General features: G+C 40.6%; 1 protein-coding gene across 1 annotated transcript; it reads left to right on the forward strand.

Annotated features, from left to right (window-relative positions):
- Window positions 1-1,772: 1,772 nt before the first annotated feature.
- On the forward strand, window positions 1,773-13,500 carry LOC148353080 (NXPE family member 3-like). The gene is made up of 5 exons (XM_088352812.1): window positions 1,773-1,909; window positions 4,074-4,852; window positions 10,043-10,113; window positions 10,545-10,748; window positions 12,779-13,500. Exons 1-5 carry the CDS (start codon window positions 1,823-1,825, stop codon window positions 13,324-13,326), a joined length of 1,689 nt encoding a protein of 562 aa, XP_088208938.1. The 5' UTR covers window positions 1,773-1,822; the 3' UTR covers window positions 13,327-13,500.
- Window positions 13,501-17,467: the final 3,967 nt, after the last annotated feature.

The following is a 17,467-nucleotide window of genomic DNA, read 5'->3' on the forward strand; positions in this document are numbered from 1 at the left end:
ATATATATATGTATACACACATATATCCATCGATTATCTGCACCGCTTATCCTCAGTAGGGTCGCAAGGGTGCTGTAGCCCATTCCAGTTATCTTTGGGCAATTGGTAGGGGACAGTGTGAACTGGTTCCCAGCCAGGCACAGGGCACACGGACGGACAACTCACTTGCTCATTCACAATTCAGGACAATTTAGATCAGCCAATTAACCTGACATGCATGCCAATTAACCTGACATGCATGCATGTGAGAGGAAACCAGAGGGCCCGGAGGAAACCCACACAACCATGGGGGAGTCTGTTTGACCCTACTTCCATACCTGTCATACCTTTGTACGTTTTTGCCGTACAAAGTAAGTTCCTTATTCATTTTCAGATGTGTACGACGTACGAGAAAATCTGTACGGAACGCAAATTTGTCAATGATGGGTACCATCCGGTATACACCGACTATCACGGAACGGCAAATCAATCACGGTAGCCTCTATCTCGGTATTGTTTTTTTCGTTGCAAACGAAGCGAGCGGTTTGATACAGTGAAAGGAAGTCCGTCTCTTTTTAGAGAACCGGCTTTTTCGCCTCAACTCATTAAAAAGGCTCACTTGTTTTGATGCATTATATTACGAATTATTATGTTGTATAAAGAAGTTAAGAAAAAAAGGAAGTATAAAAAGAGAAAATGAAAAAATACATGTTTGTGGTTATACCTTTAATCAGTATATTACCAACAATAATTTAATGCAGAAAATGAATTACTAATTTGAATAAGAAAAGGTATTATTCTACTTAATTATATTTGCATGTATTTTACCTTCTACAGTGAACGTCCAAGCTACTTAATTTTTAAACTTTTTTTATAATAAACCTCATTCATGTCGAGCAACTCAGGATCTTACAACAAAATGTTAATTGACAATATATATCTAATCTCATTAGCCGTACCGCTTATCCTCATTAGGGTCGCGGGACAATATATATGATATAACGAAACACATGTAGCAACATGTTAATCTACATAAATAAACACGTTTGAAAAAAAAGTATGGTGTAAGATTATTTTGTATTTTGTAAGTGAATATACGACAGTTTGTAAGGATATGGAGCCGTGAACGTTGACAGGTATGTACTTCTTACAATTAACCCGGTATTAACATAGTTACAGAATAGTAATAACATTAATAACAATAGTTTTTATTTCAGAAATGCATATCAAACGGGGTCCCCTTCGTGCTAATTAGCAACAAAAAGTAGCTCTCAGCTTGAAAAAGGTTGGAGATCCCTGATCTACATTAACTTTCCATTTTTGGCAGATACATTCAGTCAATAATAGCTATGTTCCTTTCAAGTCATAAATCCAATTGAGTTTTACATTTTTTTCATTTTCCAAATTTAAAATTCTATTTTCTTTAGTATATTCTGTTCGGTGAACTCCAAAATATTTAACGGTAGATGTTATCAATGTCTTTTAAATTAGTATCAGAAACAGTTCACATTTTTATCATTCCAATGTTAGCCCGGAAGCTACAGAATTTGTTTTCCTCTTTGAGTTTAACAGCGGTTAGGATGACGTCATTTCCGGTACTGACAGAGACGGTGCATGACAGTTGAGGGCGAGCCTGACAGCGCCGCCTGCAGCCATGTGACTCTCAAGACTTTTGAAACAGCCTGTATTATAAAAGTATCCAGCAGGTGTCTCGCCTGAGGTGGGTTCAAGCGCTGCAAACATGGGAGCGCATTTAAAAAAATAATCGGAATGCAAATCGTACCTTTTGGGCGAGGTTATTTCCTCAATGGCACTGTCCTCGGAGAAGGGCTGAATAGTCAACATGTCTATCAATATTTGGAAATCTATCCTCATCATTCTCACCATGTTTGGCATGATCTTCATCCTGCGCAACATCACTTTCTGGGAAGTAAGAGAACTTTGCTTGGTTTTAAGATTGGATGCTGAAGTTTGAAAGCTAATACAAGACATCAATTATATATTTAGCTCTTTTTTTAAACATTAAAATGTCATCCTACTTAATTCATAAACAATTTACCGAACTTGCATGCTTGTTGTAATTAATTCAGATTTTATTGTAAAATAAAAATAAAAAATCTATTAAAAACTATTTACATACCTGTCAAACTCAGCCAAACACTGCACCGATTTACTCACAGCAAGACGGACTACAATCTTTCTGTTTGGCTCAGGGGCCGGATCCAGACTCACTGTTCTCAGGTGGACCGGATCAGTAAAAAAACATCAACGCCCAACATTTAGCTGTTTTCCCCCAATACTATGCTTTATCATTCAGCCTCCATTTGAACCCTATCCGACATGTTATAATCATGGATGATAGGGGATTTTTTACACTCAAAACATGTATTCACAAATAATGGGAAAAACATGATTGTCATGTTTCATTTGCTTATTGTAACAGTTGAACCAATGCAGCTTTAAATCTGAACCAACTTACCACAAACATCACAAACATAAATAAACTCAAGTGGAAGTAATAAAAATATGCTTGTCTCAATACTTTGAAATGGAAAAGAAATACAAAATAAGAGGTTTAGCAGTGATGGGGCAATAACATCAGCTCAAACGACAGGCTAACCGGAAACTAACGCAAAGCGCCTACACCGACAAACGCGAACCAGGAATAAACCAATAGACACGGCAGGCAAGCCGGCTCCTAACGGGGGCTAAACAGGGTTAAACAAAACAGGAAGCTGTCTGCAGCCCCAACGCTAACAGCGAGCTAGCCGGACCATACTATACAAAAAAAAAAAAGGAAGAGCCACAATCACCTACCTAAAAGGAGGCGAAGGCAAAAAAGTAACGTACGCTATAACGGTAACAAGTAATCTTTTAGAGATGGAAGCCGGCAACCAGGGATAACAGTCACAAGGCCCCCAGCAGAGTAAGCAAAGTTCAATTTCTCCAAGCAGAAATGAACTGTATGCTGTTGCTGTTCATTCCAATCGCCGTGTGTTTGAGAGCTGCCTCACATGTTGTGTCGGATTAGGCCTGCCTAGGGACTCACAACACTGACAAGCAAAAGAGATAGATAAAATGCAGTTTTAAATACTTTATGTTCATTTGATGTTGCCAGAGCCAGGTGCCACCGTCTAAGCAACTGTAGATGTATGTCTTTTTCTCTTACTTTCTTTCTTTTCTTTCTTTCTTTCAACTTTCTGTTTTATCTTTCTCTCTTCCTCACTCCCTTTTTCCCTCTCTCTCTCTCTCTCTCTTTCTTTCAACGATCACATGCTTCTCTTTCTCTCTCTCTTCATCCTCTCTATTTCTTGCTAACTCTTTGTCTCCCGTTTCCTCTCTTTTCTCTTTCTTTCTTTCTCTCTCTCATTGTCTTTCTTTCTCACTCTTTTAGTGTGTTTTCTTTCCTTCTTTCTCTATATTGTCATTATTACCAATATGAATTACTTGTGCCCGCTCATTTGGCGCCAACTGCCTCGGATTCTGATTGGCTCTCTGACCCTATTTTAACCCACTCCTTTCTGTCCCCTGTTGTCAGTCCGTCTACGAACCTCAATTAACACTAAGCAAGCCTTTTTTCAACCCTGATTCCCACCTGTGTTTTGCTCCTGTCTGTCCCCCGGCTTCGGCCCCTTTTCGATCCACCACGTTTACTCTCCCGTCCCGGCTTTCGACCTCTTTTGTCCTCGACCACGTCTACTCTCTTTTCCTGGCTTACGGCCCCCCTCCTGATCATGACCACGTTTTTGCTCTCCTGTCCCGGCTACTGACCCGTTTTTCCGTTCCCGACACTGTCATCGCGCGCCACGGAAGATCCACTTCCGGGTTCAGAGCGACCTGCTTCACGCGTCCAGCAATCCCCGGATCGTGGGGACAACCCCTTCCCTTTCTTTTAATAAAACTTGTGTGAAACACAACACAAGTGGCTCCTGTCTCCGTTCTGGTCTTGACATATATATATTTATCGCTCTCTTTCTGTCTTCCTCTCTCTCTTTTTAGTTCTCTTTCACTCTGTCTCTTTTTGCCTTCCTCTTTCCCTTATTACTTTATCTCTCTGCTTAATTTTGAATAACTTCCATATTTTCACACTACAGAGTTGGAAGTACCACACAATGTCAGCACAACATAAGGCGAAGAACCAGTTCAGGCCACCAAAGATCCTTGCGAGACTCACGACACCTCACCACAAGCGCGCCTCCTGTTCTTATCTACATCCGTTGCTGTCACCTGAAGAAGAGCTGGAGGAACGCAACCTTCTCGACGACATCCTCTGGCCTCAAGCTCCCTCTGGTGCCGAATCACTCAACTTGTCTCTGACAAGTGACCCGGCCCGCAGCCGGTTCACCATCATAACCAAGAACAACCAAAGTTGGTACGTGGGGGACGAATTGCAAGTGAATATTCGTCTGCGCGATTTCGGGGGCAGACCCAAGCGCTACGGCGGCGATTTACTGTTGGCTCGATTACATTCCCCGATAAACAAAGCGGGCGTGGTCGGGCGGGTGCTGGACCACAACGACGGACTCTTTTCGGTTCGATTCCCGCTTCTTTGGGAGGGGTCTGCTCAGGTTGCGATCATGATGGTGCACTCGAGCGAGGCCATCGCTGTGTTGCGGCGTCTGAGAGAGGAAAAACCAGATCGGGTGTTTTTCTTCAGCGTTTTCGGACGAGACGAGGAGTCTGAGAAGATGCTGTGCAACCTGTGTCTGCCGCAAGACAAGGGGCCACTTTGCAACTACTCTGATCCTTATAATGGTGACCCGTGGTATTGCTACAAGCCAAAAAGCCTCAGCTGCGACACCAGAAACAGCCACTTCATGGGGGACACCCTCCAAAACAGTATCACCACAAAGGAGGCTTTGCTCTTTCAGAGGTTTGTAAACTCAATAATTGTTTACCATTAGCTGAGAAAGTTGTTCACCCATATTCAGTGCTGGGCGCAGGCATAAGCGAGCTAAGCGACTGCTTAGGGCCCCGCAACCACTAGGGCCCCCCCCTGAGAGTGGGTAACTTTTTGGGTCCCAACATTGTCCCCATTGTCACTTTGTGTGTCCACTCAAAAATACTTCTCCAGAAATACAACACAAATACTGCACAATAACTGCAACTATGTATCAAATATAATGCTTAAAACAGGGACCTCATATATTATTTTGCTTTCATTCTGTAAATAAAGAAATAGTATAGAATTACTCAAAAAATAGTACTACAGTAATGCTTTATTACAAAATACTACTACAGAATTATTTACTCCAAAAATACTACAAAAAGACAACTCTAGTAATATTACAAAAATACTGAAAAAATATGGCAGAAATACTACTTTGCAAATATTACAAATATTCTACAAAAATATTACTTCGGAAATACGACAAAGAATCTAAAAGAATTCTTCAAAAATATCACTTTGGAAATACATCACTTATACGTCGACTGAAATACTAAAAAAATACCAATACATTATACTATAATATAAAAAAAAACCCTCGATAAATATTACTACAAAATACTATTACAAGAGGTTCACAACAGAAATACTGCAAATTACACATTTTGTGAAACTACAAAAATTCTATGATGGAAATATCACAAAATACTACAGAAAAAAAACAACTACAGTAACACTATAATAAAAAAATACTCCAGATATACTACAGATCTACAACACACATTCTTAAATGGAAAAACCACAAAATACAACTGAGATAGTACAAAAATACTAAAAAAAGAATACTACAAAAGTACTACCAAAATCCTATAATCATCAAACTACTGTAATAAGACAAATATACTAAGAAAACACTACGGATATACATAAAAAAACGACATTCAAAATACATCAAAAGTACTATTGCAATACTAAAAAAAATACTACTATGGAATATACTGAACAAAAATTATTCCAGAAATACTACGAAAATAGTACAAAAACAAAACTACGGTAACACTACAAAAAACTACAGAACTTTGACAACAATCAGACTTCAGAAATACTAAAAAAAAGGAATACTTCGAAACTGAATACCAAATGAAGAGCTTAAAATAGGGACCCAAAATACTATTTTGCTCTAATTGTGGTCGTTTAAAAACCAATTTGAGGAAACTAATCTATTTGTTTAAAAAGATGAAAATATCCAATAAAGTTTGTTCCACTTCATGATTTTGTCCCACTTATCGTTGATGCTTCACGAGAAATTCCAGTTTCATATCTTTATGTTTGAAGTCTGAAATGTGGCGAAAGTTCATTAAGTTCAAGGGGGCCAAATAGTTTCGCAAGCCACAGTAACTATATGGTGGTTGCCATTTTGAACAGTGACATGATCCTAAAAGAGGTGACGTAAAATCAGTGGCGGCATTTTCACCATGACATATGCGGCGGCACGAGATCTTCCCCAAAAATAAAAAACAATTACAATAAATATGCACCAAAAAATTGTTTTGTATTATCTCACAACATACGACTTTGCCTTTTGTCAAATTGGCGCCCTGTCGTAGCAACTTGCTGCGAACATGTACGAAAATACTGAGGCTAAGACAAGGAAAAGCGTAGGGGAGGGGCGGCGTGAGGGACACTTCACCTATGACTGGGGTAGGGAGATGTCACAAGCCAGAAACGGAGACAGGACCCAATAGCGTTCTTCTACTCAGTTTTATTGAGAAAGAAAGCAGTGCTTGCTTCCACGATCCAATGATCGTCGGTGGCTGATGGCAGCAACGCGGAAGTGGCACATCCGTGTCAAGCGAGGATAGTCGTGGGCGGCAGGAAAGCTGGTCGATAGCCGGGACATGGGAGCAAGTGCGGCAATGTTCCCTCTAATTTTCCACGGGTCTGAGCAAGGCTTGAAACAACAGTGAGCAACAGCAATCCCAAGTGTGGCAACTAAGTCATTATCAAACATGTCCAAAACTGCACATCACGTTACATTTTGCTGAGTTTCCGGCAATGCAAAAAAAAAATTCACTTTTGAATGAATTGACCAATGTATTATTGCAAAGGTTGTACGGCCTACAAACGTCATTTGTTTTTACAACAATTCTTTCACAAGATATCCATTTCTTTTTTTTCCCGGTATCTTTTGTCGCATAATACTAACATTTTTGGGGGCTTATTTAGTCGGTTGCAAGATACAGAACTGTATTTAATCACATTTTTTTAGTGCAAGTACAATGTTGGCAACAAGATTGACTTGGTACATCATTGGAAATTATTTGAATGCAACACAAACTTTTTTTTCTTTTTCAATGTTTCTTTCTTTTTTTTTTATTTCTTTAAAAAAATGTCATTGTGTTTATTTTTTCCTAGCTGTTACTTTTTTCTTTTTCTTCTCTATTATTTTTTTTTCCTGTTTCTTTCTCTTCTTTTCTTTTTGGCTTTTTTTCAGAATTTTTTTTCTCTTCCTTTTGTTACTTTTTTTCCCAGCATTTCACTACTTTTTGGTATTTTTTCTTTTTTGTTCTATTCCCCCTTCCTTTAAGTCATTTTGTGCATAATTTTACATAATATTTAGTCATATAGGGATGAAAGAAGCAGTTTTGGACCCGAAAGAGCCGGTTCCTTTTACGGAGCCGAGCCGAAGAAGCCGGTTTTCGAAAAACTCTTCTGACTTCACTCAACTTCGTTCTACTTCGACCCTGACTTCCAAATACCGCATTCAGAACACAACGTCAGGGGAACCCTGGTATTTTTTACCTTCATGCAATGTAACTTTGACTTAATTCGCTTCTTAATTAGCAATTTCGAGCCCTGATTTTTGTGAGCTGGCTAGATTTTCTTGTGTGCGGAAAAGCTCTGGGTAGTGTGCAATTGCGCACACACGCAGCTTAGAGGGAACATTGCGCTGGAAAGATTTTCTTGTGCGCTGAGAATATACGGGCAGTGCACAATTGCGCACGCGCGCAGCTCAGAGGGAACATTGAAGGGCGGTAACGTGTCAAGAAAAAAGGTAGGCAACAAGTATCAGGCAGGAAACAGGTCGATGTCCGGGACAGAAGAGCAGGGCGGAAATGGATCCAGGAACAGGTTGGCAACAGGCAGGAAAAAACAGGGCAGGAGATTGTCAGAGGGTACAAAGCTTGCCTAGCAAAAGCGTAGGTTCGCAGGACGGTCTGACAGCTTCCTCTTCAAAGCCGGGGGTTTAAAAAGAGTCAGTGAACCAATCAGAGCTCAGGGCTGTTGGCATTACTTATGTATCATTACTATACATAAAAAAAGTTGCAGTCTCCTGTCTTTCACATAATGAACATCATTCATCACTCAGAAAATACAGGCCAACTGTTGCACATTTTTCAAATTTTACCAGTCATTGTGAATCAAGCAGAGAGTAGCTTTTCAAAAAGGAAGTTGATAAAGTCATACCTGAGGTCAAACCTATCTCAGGAACGAGCTCATCGATGATTTTGCATCAGGGAGAACCAGAAAAGTCAGGTTTTAGTTTGTCTTTTCATTATACAACTACAATTTCTTTCATGTGTTTTCAAATGTGTGTAATTTGTTTTATAAGAGTATAAGTCTATTTCATTATTTTACATCCATTTTATTCAAATTTTTTGATAAATATTTGCCACTTTTGTGTATGTACTGTATTTGTATTTATTATTTAAGCTTTTTTGATAAATATGTAGAACCGCTGCGGATAATACTCAGAAGAAAAACCTGTCTACGGTTTGCGGCAGCACCCCGGCGTTGGTGTTCTGCAGCCAAATTAACGCACCACTTTTGACTGTCAGTAACGGCAGTGTAATGGCAGTGTAACAGCGGAAAACATCATTTATTACATTACCCCCTTACTGAAAAAAAAAATAAAGCTGTTACATAATCCTAACAGTTGAGTTACAAAATGTTATTAATGAAGAGTTACAGTACTCGTTACTCCAAAAGTAATGCGTGCAGGAACGCATTCCTTTGCTAGTCTCGACACCGTCCGTAATTGAAGTGGATTAGAAATGTCACTAAAATTGACTGGAGGAATCATTTTCATTTTAAAATCTGTTTGAAACTAATTATTTAATGTGAGTTATGTATAGATTTAGAGATCACTCTTGTCTGCAATTTAGGGTGCATTTGGAAGAAGCTCAAAGTGTGTGTATCTTTAAGAGCCTAAGTACACTCCACTCCCATTGTTTTTCCAAAAGTACTAGATGTTAACAAGATTCCTACTGGTGTTTATACTACAGTTCAACTCTGTAGTGAATAACTTTGTAGCCTGCACATTCTGCTTTTGGACGACTGGAAACAAATTAATTGGTTTTAAGTTATTCCGTATCAGTAAAATTCGCACAAGACTCAGGAATGAATATATCTTGTATGTACTCATTGACTTCAGTTTGGATATACAGTACTGACTCCTAGTGACACTGTTCTCTCACATTGCTGGTGTCGTAGTCGACTGGCATTGTGGGAAATGTAGTTTTGGGTGAAAGCACTCTTTTGACCCATTTATTTTTAGAGGCTCAGAGATTTTAAATTAGGGATGTAAAACTGTTTCTGTTCTCAGGTGGGTCAGATCAGTAAAAAAATGTCAACGCCAAATGTTTGGCTGTTTTTCAGTATCATACTTTATCTTTCGGCCCACACGAGTAACCTACACTATAAATATTATTTTCACAAATGACAAGGGATCTTTTATTCACCATCAATAGATAAAAAGGATTTCATGTTTGCCATTGAATGTGTTAACTGGTTTATTTTAACAGTCGACTGAATATCAGTATTATTCCTGAACCGACTCACCAAGCTATACAAACTCAACACTGCCCTCTTGCGTCCGAAGAGCATTTGTTCTGCATTTACTTAAAATAATCATAACCTTTGATAGTATTGACCTAGAAACCCGCTTCCTTATTTTACCATACTCAGAAATGTATGCTTATATCATCCAACAGGCAATATCCGGCTCACGGTCCATATGTAGGAAATTTATTTTTTAAAGTTCTCGCGGACACATAAAATAATGTGGTGGACCCACGAGCCATAAGTTTGAAACACACAATATACAGCACTGGATATACTTATTATTCCTTATCCAAATATTTGTAACTACTGCTGTTCACTTTTTGACATCAGGAACGTGAACCTAAAATGTCCCATCTATGCTTCTACATCGGACACCGTCATGGTGCTGCCTTCCCGAAAAGGTACTGCAGACCTTCAAAATACAGTCCCTTGAAAAAGTATTGGCCCCAAGATCTTTTTGACATATTGCCATATTTCTGGCTTCTAACTTGTATGTATATATCTATGTATATCTATATATATATATATATATATATATATATATATATATATATATATACACACCAGAGCCATATTCCCCTAGTGGGAGGGGGCTAGAGTCAAAAACGCATTCAAAAACTTGACTCTTTCTGGGAGAGGAGGGGATTCCCAGCCCCCTCGCTCAACCCAACCGATGTGTCGCAACTCCTGTCAGAGGAAGTCATTAGGTGACCAAATGTGCCAATATGAGAAACATTTCTTGGGGGCCATTCTTTTGCAAAGCACTGCAATAACTCCTAACTGTGGATGAAAAATCAAAATAATCATGCCATTGTGTCCGTCACCCACATAGAAAACGCCAGTCAAATTTTGGATCCCCTGAAAATGGCCACGTCTGGATACTTCTACAAGGATATTTGGAGGCCGTTGGGTGGGGTAACAAAGCAGGAGTTTGATCAGGCATCCATGACTCAGTGTTTGGCCAACAAGATGCTCTACATGTATGGAGACTCCACCATGCGCCAGTGGTTCCATTATATCGTTACTATGCTTCCAGGTGAGTGGGTTTTATGGGGTTCCAGAAAGTAAATGTGAAAGAACAGATTACGCTGATTTATGAAAGCCTGGGCTCTTTATAAGGTTGATTTCACATTTTACGCAAATCAGTATGGAGAACTGATCCTGGCAGATCTAGACATAGATACCAAAAAAGATATAAATGCATAAATAATCATGCAATGCCCAGTAATACAAAAGCAATTTATTCATTTATTTATGCATTTTGTCATTTGTTTATTCCTGTATTTTTTTCCTCATGTATTTTGTCACAACAAAATGTTATTCAAATGAGGAAGCGGGTGAAACTGCCTGAGATTTTATCTATCTATCGTTCTACCCTGGTTATATCTGTCGGGAGGGGTGACCGACAGCAAGACAAACACAAAGAAAAGCGGGGTGGCGTTGGGTCAGGAGGTAAAACGCTCGTCTTGGGATCAAGAGGTCACAGGTTCAATTCCCGGCTCCTCTGAGTTATATGTCGAAGTGTCCTTGGGTAAGACACTGAATCCCTGATGTCCTCGATAGCAGACAGTTGCCTTGCATGGCTGATGCTGCTATCTGTTAGTTAGTGTGTAAAAGGGAAAAGTGTGAACCACATTGTAAAGCGCTTTGGGAGTTCTTCATTGACTTGAAAAGTGCTATATAAATGCAGCCCATTTAAAAGGAAAAAATTGACCATGGCCAACCCAAATGCCCAAACAAGTTAAGCACCTTGGTCGTGCTTTCGTCCTTCCAGATGAAAGGGGACACAAAAAAGCGGCCATGTCACTCGGGTCAGGGTGAAAGAACACACTCTTCTGTTCAACAGCAGGGCCCGGCAGCTTTCACTGGTTTACCCCTGCCGCATCATACAGGTACCCTGCCCATCCCTTAGAACGCGTCCAAACATCCCACTATCCTTTCACAACACAGTGCACTCATAACACCATCCATCCACGTCAATCGCGGCCTTCCTCTTGGTCTCCTTCCATTTACTTCTGCTCTGTAGATCCTCTTCAACATTCGCTCCTCATCCATCCTCTCGATGTGTCCAGACCAACCGAGTACTCTCTTATCCACACGCTTGCTCAGTTCCACGACTACTCCAGTTCTGTCTCTCACAATTTTATTTCTCAATCTATCCAATCTTGTCACTCCTAACATACTCCTCAAACACTTCATCTGAAAAATATTTAATTTCCCTCTCAAATCTGCATTCAGGCTCCAAGTCTCTGCACCATACAACACAGTCGGCTGTCAGGTTCAACCCAACACTTGTAACAAAAACCTGTATACAAAAAGGACAGAGAGAATTGTTTATGGTTTTCTTGCAAGGGAAGCGAACGGGAGACTGCTTTTTTTCACAGTGCCTCCAACTCACTTCAAAGACGTCTCCCCTCACCTTGCCTTTTATTCACAAAAAGGAATGCCCTGGTTACAAGGTGGTTTCGGACTGCTAAACAGAAGAATGCATTTGAAAGTTAAATTTCCAGTCGAAACCAGTTTTCATGCAAACACTTGTTATTTGAAATGTGAATGATTAACTCTGTTTAAATACTCTAGAAAAGATCCTTGCCCTTTTGGGTCAAATCTATAACTTATTCACACCATTGGTTCTCTCTAGAGTGCAGTGGAAAACTTTGCTAGTGAGAACATCCTATTTCGTAAGCACAATATTTCAAGCAAACATATAACACACATGAATGATAGTAAAATTGAATAACTTATGTACATTATTCCAACATTGGCAAAATCACACTCTCATACAGTCCCCTCTTAACATCCATACTCATACTCTCCTCAGAGAATCCAAATAACAAATAACTCGCATTCCACAAACTGCAGCCACATCTCAACCCAAGTACCTAAAGCTTTCAACTTCTTCCAGCACCTGTCCATTCAACCTTATTTTTAATGCCATGCCCATAACCGGTGTAGATAATGGATGGATTGATATTTGTAGGTAGTTAGTTGTACATTTTTCACTACATGTGGCAGAATTGAGTCACCGCAGTTTTGACTATAGCTTTACTGTATCCTGTACTGCAGGGATTAAGGAATTTAAACAGGAGAGTTATCCAAACGTTGGGCCATTCATGGCAGTGGACATCACTCATAACATTCTGCTCAAGTACAGATTCCACGGGCAACCTATCATCACGGGAAGAAATATCCTGCCACACAAGTTAAACTACATTGCCAACGAGTTGGATGACCTGACCGGCGGTCCTGACACGGTGGTGGCGCTCAGTTTGTGGGCTCACTTTACTCCTTTCCCCGTGAAAGTGTACATACACCGCCTCCGGCATATCCGCAAGGCAGTGGTGCGGCTCCTGGACCGAGCGCCTGGGACGCTAGTGGTGGTCCGCACACCCAACCCAAGAGCCCTTGATCAAAAGCTCACCCTGAACTTTAGTGACTGGTTTTCACTGCAATTGAATGTTGTTCTGCATGCTATGTTCAAGGACCTCGACGTCATTCTGGTGGATGCCTGGCAAATGTGTGTGGCGCACTACAAACCACACAATGTGCACCCTCCTGAAGTCCTTGTGAAAAATATGGTAGATATAATGTTGTCCCACATTTGTGTCGACTAAACCAAGAATGGTGGATGATTTTCCCAATGTGTTTTGTTATGGTGATGGGAATTCTGGCTCTTTTGGCTCGGCTCACTGAAAAGAGCCAGCTCCTTTGGCTCCCAAAAAGTTCTTCATATTTTTTTGTCTTTTTTATCATATCTTACTTATAGTTAATAAATATTATGCATCAAATTAATCAATTTTTAAAATATCTTATGTTACTATATTACAATACCATTTATAGTTTTAATATACAGTGAACAGCTAGAGACAGAGAAAAAGCATAATACAGAAATGGGAAGAGATAAGGAGGAAGAAAGTCAAGTCAAGTCATTTTTCAAGTCATTTTTATTTGTATAGCCCTTAATCACAATTAGTCTCTAAGGGCTTCACAAGTTATTACATATAAGAAGATTAGGTTATTCGTATGCTATAGAGTAGAAGTGAGTTTTAAGCCTAGATTTAAACATTTCCACCGAGGTTGCAGATCGGATCTCAGGGGGAAGAGCATTCCACAGCACCGGTGCCCGGATGGAGAACGCTCTCGAACCAGCGGAACACTTCTTGGCTCTTGGGATCACCAGGAGACCGGCGCTCTCAGAACGAAGGCTTCGGGCCGGGACATAGTGGCAAATCAGATCTGAAAGATAAGAGGGAGCAAGTCCATGTATGATTTTGTACAGTACTAAGAGAACTTTGAAGTCACATCTTTGGCTTACTGGGAGCCAATGCAGGTTAGCCAAAATTGGGGTGATGTGATCATACTTTTTTGTCCTTGTTAAAAGCCTCGCTGCAGCATTTTGTACCAGCTGAAGACTCTTGAGTCTGGTCATCGGAAGACCGGAAAGTAGAGCATTACAGTAGTCGAGACGGGAGGTAACAAACGCATGAATTATGATTTCCGCATCCGACTGAGAAAGTATAGGACGAATTTTAGCAATGTTACGGAGATGGAAGAAAGCGGTTCTAGTAATTTTCTTCACATGTGTTTGAAAGGACAGATCAGGGTCGAAGATTACACCTAAATTTTTAAGTGAGTCACTCTGTGTGATGTGGCAATTGTCCAAGTTCACTGCGGTTTTAGAGAATAAGTCACGGGACTTAGAAGGACCAATTACTAACATTTCAGTCTTTTCAGGGTTAAGACGCAGGAAATTGAGTGACATCCACTCTTTTATCTCAGTGAGGCAGGCCTCCAAAGCTCCACAATTTAGTGTGGCAGATTCCTCCATCGGGAGATAGAGTTGAGTGTCATCTGCGTAAAAATGGAAACTGATATTATACTTGCGAATAATATCACCTAGTGGAAGCATATAAATGCTGAAGAGAAGGGGGCCAAGCACTGAACCCTGCGGAACACCACAAGTTACACTTAATGGCTCAGATGTCAATTCGCCATATTTAACGCAGTGCGTCCTATCTGAGAGGTAGGATCTGAACCACGAGAGGACGGTTCCTGAGAGACCAATCCATTTTTCCAACCGTTCTAGCAAGATAATATGGTCCACTGTGTCAAATGCAGCACTAAGGTCCAGCAGCAGCAAAAGTGATGATGTGCCCGAGTCCATTGCCCGTAGGAGATCATTGGTTACCTTTATCAGAGCTGTCTCAGTAGAGTGGTTAGCCCTGAATCCTGATTGCATCGATTCAAAGAGATTGTTCTCGGACATGAAATCATTCAGCTGCTGTGCCACTACTTTTTCAAGTATTTTAGAAAGAAACGGTAGGTTTGACACAGGTCTATAATTACATAAGTTTTCTGGATCTAGGTTGGGTCGTTTCAGTGTGGGTTTAATGACGGCGGACTTAAAAGCAGCTGGAACTACACCAGAGGCGAGTGATATGTTTAAAATATTTAGAACTGAAGGTGCAAGAACGCCAAAGAGACTTTTAATAAGTGAACCTGGAAGTGGGTCGAACTGGCAAGTCGTCGGTTTGGCAGTATTCACCATCTGTTTAAGATTTTCGAGTGACAGTTCACTAAAACGGGACCAAGTCCCTGGACAGCCACCATGTCGTGCATCTAGGGATTTGAGTGCTTTAGTATGTGTTGAATTAATATTGTCTTTAGCGATTTCTTCCTGTATGCTCTGGATCTTCTTAGTAAAGAAGACCATTATGTCGTGGGCAGAATGGGTGGAGCTATCTGGGATAGTCTGTTGCCTTGTTAGCGATGCTACAGTGTCGAAAAGGGCCTTGGGATTGTTCTTTTGTGACGCAATCACTTTCGACAGGTAGGCTGATTTTGCAGAGGCCAGGGCCGCTTTATACTTCAACAAACTATCACACCAGATTTGATGGAAAACTTCAAGCTTGGTAGCGCGCCATTTTCTTTCAGATTTCCTGCATTCTCGTTTAAGGGATCTAGTTTCATCATTAAACCAAGGTGTGCGTCTTTTAGGTCGTAATTTATGCCGGATGGGCGCAACTAAGTCCAGGGCATTGGCCAGGGTAGCGTTAAATTAATTTAGGAGTGATTCGATGGAGCCTAAGTAGGAAGGAAAAGACGCAATTGCTCCTGGAAGAATATCGGAGAGCTCAGAAACTGTGCCTGTGCTTATATTGCGTCCGGTGAATCCTTCAGTTTTTTTGGTACTACATTTAGCTAGCACCTCAAATGTAACTAAATAATGATCCGAGATAACTGTAGTACACGATAGCACCGCCATGTTTGAGGTTGAAACTCCTCGAGTCAGAACCAAGTCGAGCGTGTTTCCATCTTTATGGGTTGGCAAATCAACCAGTTGATTAAAACCAAAAGCATCAATTATAGACTGAAACGCAACAGTGAGTGAACTGAGTGGAGAGTTCATATGAATGTTAAAGTCCCCCATAATAATAATTTTGTCTGCATAGGTTACTAGTTCAGACAGAAGTTCGGCGAATTCGTCTAAGAAAGTTGTGTATGGTCCTGGTGCGCGATAGATAGTTATCACATAGATTGACAATGTGGAGGACCTCATCACAAGAGCTTCGTACGACTTGTGATTAATAGAGGTACGAGGAGTAAATTTGAGCGTTTTTTCAGAGATTAGCGCAACACCACCACCCTTTTTCAACGTGCGTGCTATATGGCTGCTCTCGTAATCTGGGGGACAAGCATAATTTAGAGCTAAATACTCATCCGGGCGTAACCACGTTTCACAGAGACCAATACAGTTAAGTTTATAATCACGAATAATATTATCTACAAGTAAAGCTTTAGGGGCGAGCGATCTAACATTCAAAAGACCAAATTTTAGCTTTGAATCATTTGACTTAGCTGTAGCCTTGGTGGAGATCGTCACGAGATGCCGGTTGTGTGCGTTGGGCTTCGGTTGTCGGTTTACTCGTAGAATCGACGAAGAAATGATGGTTGGATTAGACAGATCTTCATGTCGTTGCTCCATCAACTTCACACGCTTCCCTGCACGACATCCTCGTTTCTGTTTTCTCTCTTTTCGTCGTCTTCGTCTCCGATTTTTCTTCTTTTTCTTCGGTGGAGCGGGAAAGCAGGGCGAACCCGAGTCCCTTTGGAGCTCATTTGGGATGTCGTGGGTGGTATAGAAAGTTCCCGAAAAGTCGAAATTTAGACACCCACCTAGTCGGATGAGCTCCTCCCGACTGTATGTCTTATTGGCCACGCATGTATCCAAAAAGGAAAGCAGGAGGACAGTGGTAAATAGTAGGATTACCGGGTAAAAACCAGCCGCAACGAAAATACGCGCCGCCATGTTGGAAACCGGAACCGGTCTTACTAAAAGAAAATTACATAAAAAAAGAGAGAGGTGAGAGAACAAGAGAGAAAGTGAGAGAAAAGAAAAAGAGTGAGAAAAGTGAGAGAACAATAGACAAAGAGAGAGAGAAAGCAAAAAAGGAGAGAATTCAACTGTAGGAAAGACAGGGAAAGAAAGAGGGAGAGAAAGAGAAAAGAAGACAGAAAGAGAGAGAAAAAGAGAGAAAGGGAGATAAAATGAGAGTGAAATATAGAAAGGGGAGAAAGTAAAAGAGGGGATCATTTCAGAGAGAGCCGGCTCCTCAATGATGGGGAGCCAGCTCTCGTTGACTACAATATTCATTGTCGTTCAGGCCTGGGAGAGCTGAATGTTTTTTTAGGGAAAATGTTAAGTCAACTAAACTAAAAGTATTGAGTTATTTTTCACATCTAGGGTGGCCTACT

This window comes from Urocampus carinirostris, chromosome 14 (genome assembly GCF_059441175.1).
Source record: "Urocampus carinirostris isolate Australia breed hairy pipefish chromosome 14, RoL_Ucar_1.0, whole genome shotgun sequence".
Taxonomy (NCBI): Eukaryota; Metazoa; Chordata; class Actinopteri; order Syngnathiformes; family Syngnathidae; genus Urocampus; species Urocampus carinirostris.